Raw genomic sequence first — 6,000 nt, 5'->3', positions numbered from 1 at the left:
GTACGGAAAGTCGCCAGTATTTGTGAAAAACATGCACTCGGTGTTTGCAACTGAGAGTTTGAGGTGCAAGACAATCCATCGGTAATTGTAGAATCAAAGCCTACATTTCATACAAGCGACCCGACCCTGTTTTTGCCATCAAATTTTGAGTCGCAAGACAGCCCATTTGAGAAGACTGTAACAATGAGATGGCTGGCATGTCTGAAAATTAACCCTTTCAATCGACTCAAAGGGATCAAAACCCAGAAATTATGCAAGCTTTTAATTTTCAGCACGGATGTCAAAACCTTGGTGGTGATTGTGAAGGGAAACGATTCTCCATCATAGACAATATAGGCCCAAAAGTCACCCAAAAAACCTACCTCAACTTCAGGAAGTTCATAATTGCAGGCCACCATCCATGTCAAATTTACAATCTCATGTACAAAATTGCAACAAAAATCTTCGTAGCATCAATAATGCAAGACAAATGGTATACCTTTGCTCCTTATCTTTGCATACATAGTCTACATATTAACATACATTGTCAAATCTCTCTGCAGTTACCTAAAAAATACCATGTGCTTCAGAGTGCATGATGTTTGTCCCCAAAGTCACAAACAAATTTACTGAGAAAATTGGCTTCCAGATGAGTGTGTTGCAGCTCTTATGAGAGCAAAACTTTACTAAGCAACTATGGTTCACAAAACCTCACTTGGGAGTTGCACTGCAAAAGCTCATTATGCTTCTTGAGAAAGGGTTGAAGCAAAACAGTGTTGGCAATCAAGTTCCTAGTGCTCTTAAAGATTTCCATTAAAAATGACTCGTTTTATACATGTAATCCTGACGACTTTACAATTGCCAAGGTCTTTTCTTTGAGCTCCTATTTCCGCTCACTCTCAGACGTGTTGCATATATATGTCCTTTACAGTAAACAAACATGTGTCAAACATCCAAATAAGAAATGAATGTTCATTGGGATAGAATGAGTGGGAAGACGAACTCTAGAGACTTTATTCATGCCGAAAATCGCACGCTTGACCCTTTTTACAAAGGCCCCTTGAGTAATATTTGCAGAAAAGATCCTTTTTGGGCAAAAATCTGCCATCACTACCCTGAAAATGGTCAGAACCTCTAAAATTTTGCGAGCGACCAAACTGTCCTCGGTTATGTGCATCCCGATTGTCATGACGAGATGCACCAGGGCCACCCTGTCTCCAGGAACCGCGTGTTGGGATAACCCTGGCTCCACCCTCATGGGCTGCCTCCATCATATTTGATGGCGGCGGACCACCAAACTGTTGATCTGACCCAGACCTTCTACCTGTATCTTGCCAGTCATTCATATGCCTGTTTGGCAAAGTTGCATTTCTGAAGTCACTTGAAACTACCTGACCCATTTGGGGAGCATTGTTATGAACTGCTCCTGTTGCTGCACCCATGGGAAAATGGTTAGTATGTGGTCCACGTGGATGGCCTAAAGGTGCATTGCCTACATGAGACCCGTGCATAACATTGGGAGCCTGTGCATGCCCTGGATGAACATTAGGCCCCTGCATTTGACCAAGAGTCATGCTAGGACCCTGCGGCCGCCCTTGCATTACCATAGGCGCTTGTACTTGTCCAGGAACAACATTAACCCCCTGGGCAACATTAGGAGGATAACCTGGTCCTTGAATGGGGGTTCCTTGTAATGGAGCTGCAGAGAAGTTGTTAACATAGGGACCCTGTGTGGGTGGTGGGGCAAAAGCACGAACATTAGCCCCTTGCGTAGGGACCCCAGGAAAACCATGAATGTTTGGCGCATGTACAGAGGCAGTAGATGAAAACCCCTGGGCATTAGGTCCCTGCATGGGGCCAGGTGTAAAGGTATGGACATGGCGCCCCTGTACAGAGCTTTGAAAACTCTGAATGACAGGACGTTGTGGTGGAGGCACTGGACCAGAAAGGATTCCTTGTGCTGAGCCTGAGGGGACGACACCCCCACCATTTTGTCCTATTGAAACATTGTTGGCATTAAGGCCCTGAACTGGAATGCCATTCACATGAGTTCCTTGTGCAGAGCCAGGCAGGAGATGAGACGGACCAACTAATCCCCGGCTAGCAAACCTTCCCGCAAGAACATCTGACAACAGTACAGCAACATCTTGAGACTCATTTACTCGCCAAATTCGCAAATCTAATGGGAAGAGGTTAGTTTTCTCCCACTTTCTCAATTGCTCCATGGTGAAAGGACCCTGGACAGTCCTAGTAGGATCCAGGTAGCACCATACCTTCTCCTTCTCACTATCTATCACCATAGTCCCAGTATTAGCTCCAGAAACAAGAGGAGCAACAGGCATTGCAGGAGTTGGTGTCTGTATTGGCGAAAATACAGGTCCTGAAGCACGTTCCGCAGGAACATCTGCTTGGTGCACTGGAAACCTTGGTGTCATCTCAACATTTTCACTCCTCCTCCAACCACCCCCACCACTGTTCTGCACATTACCACCTGAATTGCTTGTCCATCGCACTTCCTTTCTGCCAAAGCTTCCTTGATTCCAGCCGGTCGCTTGATCCCGTACTCTACCACCATCTCCCCAACCGGCTTTAATTTGCCCTGGCAATGTGTTTATGTCATTTGGCATGTCAGGCAAAGAGTTCCAGCCCTGTGTTTGCAAGTCTGCAGTTTGCCTCCCATTGACACCATTACCAGGATCTTTTTGAGCCCAAGAAAAAGTTTTCTGCTGAGTATCATGCAAACTTTTATGAGATTCAAGAACACCTCCACTGTCCCGATGATTATAGAGTTTCTCTGCACTGTTGCCCTTCTCAGAAAATCTTGTCGTTGGCAGAAATTTTTCTTGTGTGCTTTGAGGTGCATTCATTTCTACTGCACATGTGAAATGCACAAAAATCAATCTCCTCAATAATCTTCCTTTGACCAATCAAGCTAGTTGCCTAGTTAATGACAGGAGAAAAGCGAAATAATGACTATAAACCTGGCACATCCTCTGCTGGCAGGTCCTCCTCATCAGACTCATAATCTGGGTCCATGAAAGGATCTGCATCAATGTCAAATGGTGCATTTAACAGTCTCTCCTTCTCTTCTGGGGTGCTTAAAAGCTGAAGTTTCTCTACACACTCTCTTAATGTGCTGAGAAATGCTGGGTCAAGGACACATATACCCACAAGAGAAACCTAAACCACAGCTCAAACAGCACAATTTAGCTAGTTCATCCGCATCAAAAGGATATTCTTTTTTTCGACCCTTCTCACTCGCTCTGTCTCGTAGATGGCTGAGCCTCAGGAGTTCAAACTCTCGCCACTGCGAGCAATCACAAAAAGGAACAGGCAATCTATTTGAGCAGAAGTACGGTTGTACAACATCTGAAGTCTTAAAACGCAATGTCAATATCTGTGCTAAGGTTGATGATTGACACAGGCAGCTTAACAATTGTTTCCAGAGTTTGATAAAGCAAGAAGGCAAGAACTGTAGTGAAAACAACCAATCGTCTATAGGGGGGTGAATTACTTACATCTTTAACTTTTGCCTCCCTGAGGGCCCGGGCCCTCTCCTCGAGCTCACCCTGCAAGCAGTGCTTCTCAAGGTTAGCAAGAAAAGAGCAAACCTTCAAGTACTTGCTTCAACCACAGGACAGACGTACCACTCTCATGGGCTTAATCAAACCACACCTTACGCTTTGCCGAAGTCGTCGGCATTCCTCCTGTTCCAGTTCACACAAAATAAGTAGAGCTATTCATACAAGTGTAAGAAACATGGCAATGCATATTTAGTGATACACATGCATGAATTCATGCAGTAGGCTATCCACACAACTGATGTAAGAAAGATGGCATGGGGTAGTTAAAATGCACGCTGTAATAGACATAATTACAACTGGCCTGAATTCATGCATGTGTAATAGCCTACTGCATGAATTCATGCAGTAGGCTATCCACACAACTGATGTAAGAAAGATGGCATTGGGTAGTTAAAACACACGTCGTAATAGACATATTACAACTGGCATTGTGCTAAACATCAAACAAGCGGTTAGATATACTATCACAACTCACACTAAGAGGATCAGTTTACAGACGGCTTCAAAGTATGTATTAGATTTCAATGTCACTCTCAGGAAAAGACTGGATGCTTATAAAAGGTCAGACTAAAAGCATAGTTACCCGGAACGGGAAATCGGAACGCGGAATGGGGAACGGCAACGGGCGTGAAATGTCATTCCCTGTTACAGATACTCACGTCTAAAACATGGAACGGAAATTCCAAACGGGAATTTGGAATGGGAACATGGAATGGAGACTTGAAAATGGCCATTCCCTGTAACTATGACTAAAAGACTTGTCCAGATTATGGCTTCCTACAGGATAGAAATTCTACTGCATGGAGTATCTAGTCAATTGTGTTGACCATAATTAGAAACGACACTGATGTATGCTTGAGAACTGCCACTCCAAAACTTTCTGCGGATACTATCAGCAGATCACCACTCAAGAGTAAGTGGGACTACTGATTATATTTAAAATTCTTAATACAAACACTGTCGAAGTTCCCTGCTCTGATTAAAAGGGGCCCGGTGAGCATAGTTACCGGGGAACGGACTTTATAGGGCCTGGAACGCCGGAATGGCGTTCCGGCAGGCCTCACAAGCAGGGAATGTCCCAGAGCTACGGGCGTTACGGCAGGAGGGCACTCACTGGAACAACGGGTCTGGAACGCCTCGGAACGGCCACGCAATGGCCAATTCTCAACGGCTATAAATGGGCAGCCTTTATAAATTGCTCCCCCCTCACCCCTTTCATTCACAAGTGCAACAAGCTCTCAAGCTCTCTCTCCCTTGAGGCTTGCTCTCAAGCTCTACCCTCGGGCCTCAAGCTCTCGAGCTCTCTCCCTTGGGCTTGCCCTCAAGGCTTGAACAGAGTCAAGCCTCTCTCTCAACTTTCAAGCCCTTTCTCTCAAGCCCTCACTCTCAATTTTCAAACCCTCAAGGAGCAAGCTCTCTCTTTCTCGGATAATCCAATTATCCATGGCCTCTACTTCTAGTACAACCCCCTCCGTTCATGCGAGCAACACCCAAAAGGCAAAGGAATGGTCGTGGTGGGACGAAGTGACCTCGGAGGGCACCTTGTCTGCGGCCGGATGTTCTCGTGCATGGGCATGCAAGCTATGCTAATACACGCGGAAAGGGGGGCATGACAAAGTCAGGGCACACTTTCTTCGAGTGTCGGGACATGAGGTGAGATTTTGCACCAACGTAATATCGAGAAGAGGAAGGAGCTTGAGGAAAAGGATCGGCAATTCAACCATAAAGCCAAGCCCGCACGTATAGGTATCGACCCAAAGACCCTCATTTTCCCTTCTTCTTCTCTACCCAGTGGCGGTGGACCTTCATCGGGTCCGATTCGTCGCCATAGGACCCTTGCCACCTCTTGGGACCCAAAGAAGGAGGAAGAGGTGGATGCTATCGTGGCCCGATTCTTCTATTACGACCATATCTCATTTGTGACGGAGAGGTATGCTTTATCAACCTTCTCTCTCATTTCTTCAGTTATCGTCGTTTACGCCACTATGATCTCTAAAGTTTAAACTATGAATAATCAATTACCTTACTAACCTCTTCTATGTGTGATTGAAATAGGTCTGAGCATTGGAAAGTTATGGTGTAGTGAATAGGAGAGTACGGCACCGGCTATGTGCCACCGTCTTCAGAGGCTCTCCGAACCACTTTGCTCAATCAAGAGAAGGCGATTGTGGAGCAAACAACACTCATATTTTTTTTTTACTTTTTTTACTTTTTTGGGCTAGAGCCGGCAAGCCAGCAAGGAACTGCCTTTGCTTCGCGTGCACGCAAACGAGTCAAAGACAAATTACCTTGCGGACTTGCCGACAAAGGGAAAAGCGCCTCCATGCCGTATCGTGGCATGTCAACGGGGAATGGAAGCAAGTTTCCCCCTCGGGGGAGTAAAAAGTCTTTTCATGCCATGTTAGTCAGTCCATGTTCCCTTGTTAGTCACGCCACC

At 45.7% G+C, this 6,000-nt stretch overlaps 1 protein-coding gene across 2 annotated transcripts in view; it reads right to left on the bottom strand.

Annotated features, from left to right (window-relative positions):
- Positions 1-755: 755 nt before the first annotated feature.
- Positions 756-6,000, bottom strand: part of LOC147451005 (uncharacterized) — a 48,060-nt gene continuing 42,815 nt past the window's right edge. The window contains exons 6-10 of one of the 2 annotated variants that reach the window (XM_086519951.1): positions 3,627-3,686; positions 3,498-3,548; positions 3,216-3,286; positions 2,961-3,112; positions 756-2,851 (exon numbers count right to left, since the gene is read on the bottom strand). In XM_086519951.1, coding sequence (XP_086376077.1) covers positions 993-2,851; positions 2,961-3,112; positions 3,216-3,286; positions 3,498-3,548; positions 3,627-3,686 — 2,193 coding nt within the window. In that variant the 3' untranslated portion in view covers positions 756-992. The remainder of the gene's footprint in view (positions 2,852-2,960; positions 3,113-3,215; positions 3,287-3,497; positions 3,549-3,626; positions 3,687-6,000) is intronic. The other variant, XM_086519952.1, reaches the window with a different exon arrangement.

This window comes from Adiantum capillus-veneris, chromosome 9 (assembly GCF_014529385.1).
Source record: "Adiantum capillus-veneris isolate H3 chromosome 9, ASM1452938v2, whole genome shotgun sequence".
Taxonomy (NCBI): Eukaryota; Viridiplantae; Streptophyta; class Polypodiopsida; order Polypodiales; family Pteridaceae; genus Adiantum; species Adiantum capillus-veneris.
The sequence above is the reverse complement of the archived record's forward strand: the minus strand, read 5'-3'. Positions and strand labels throughout refer to the sequence as shown.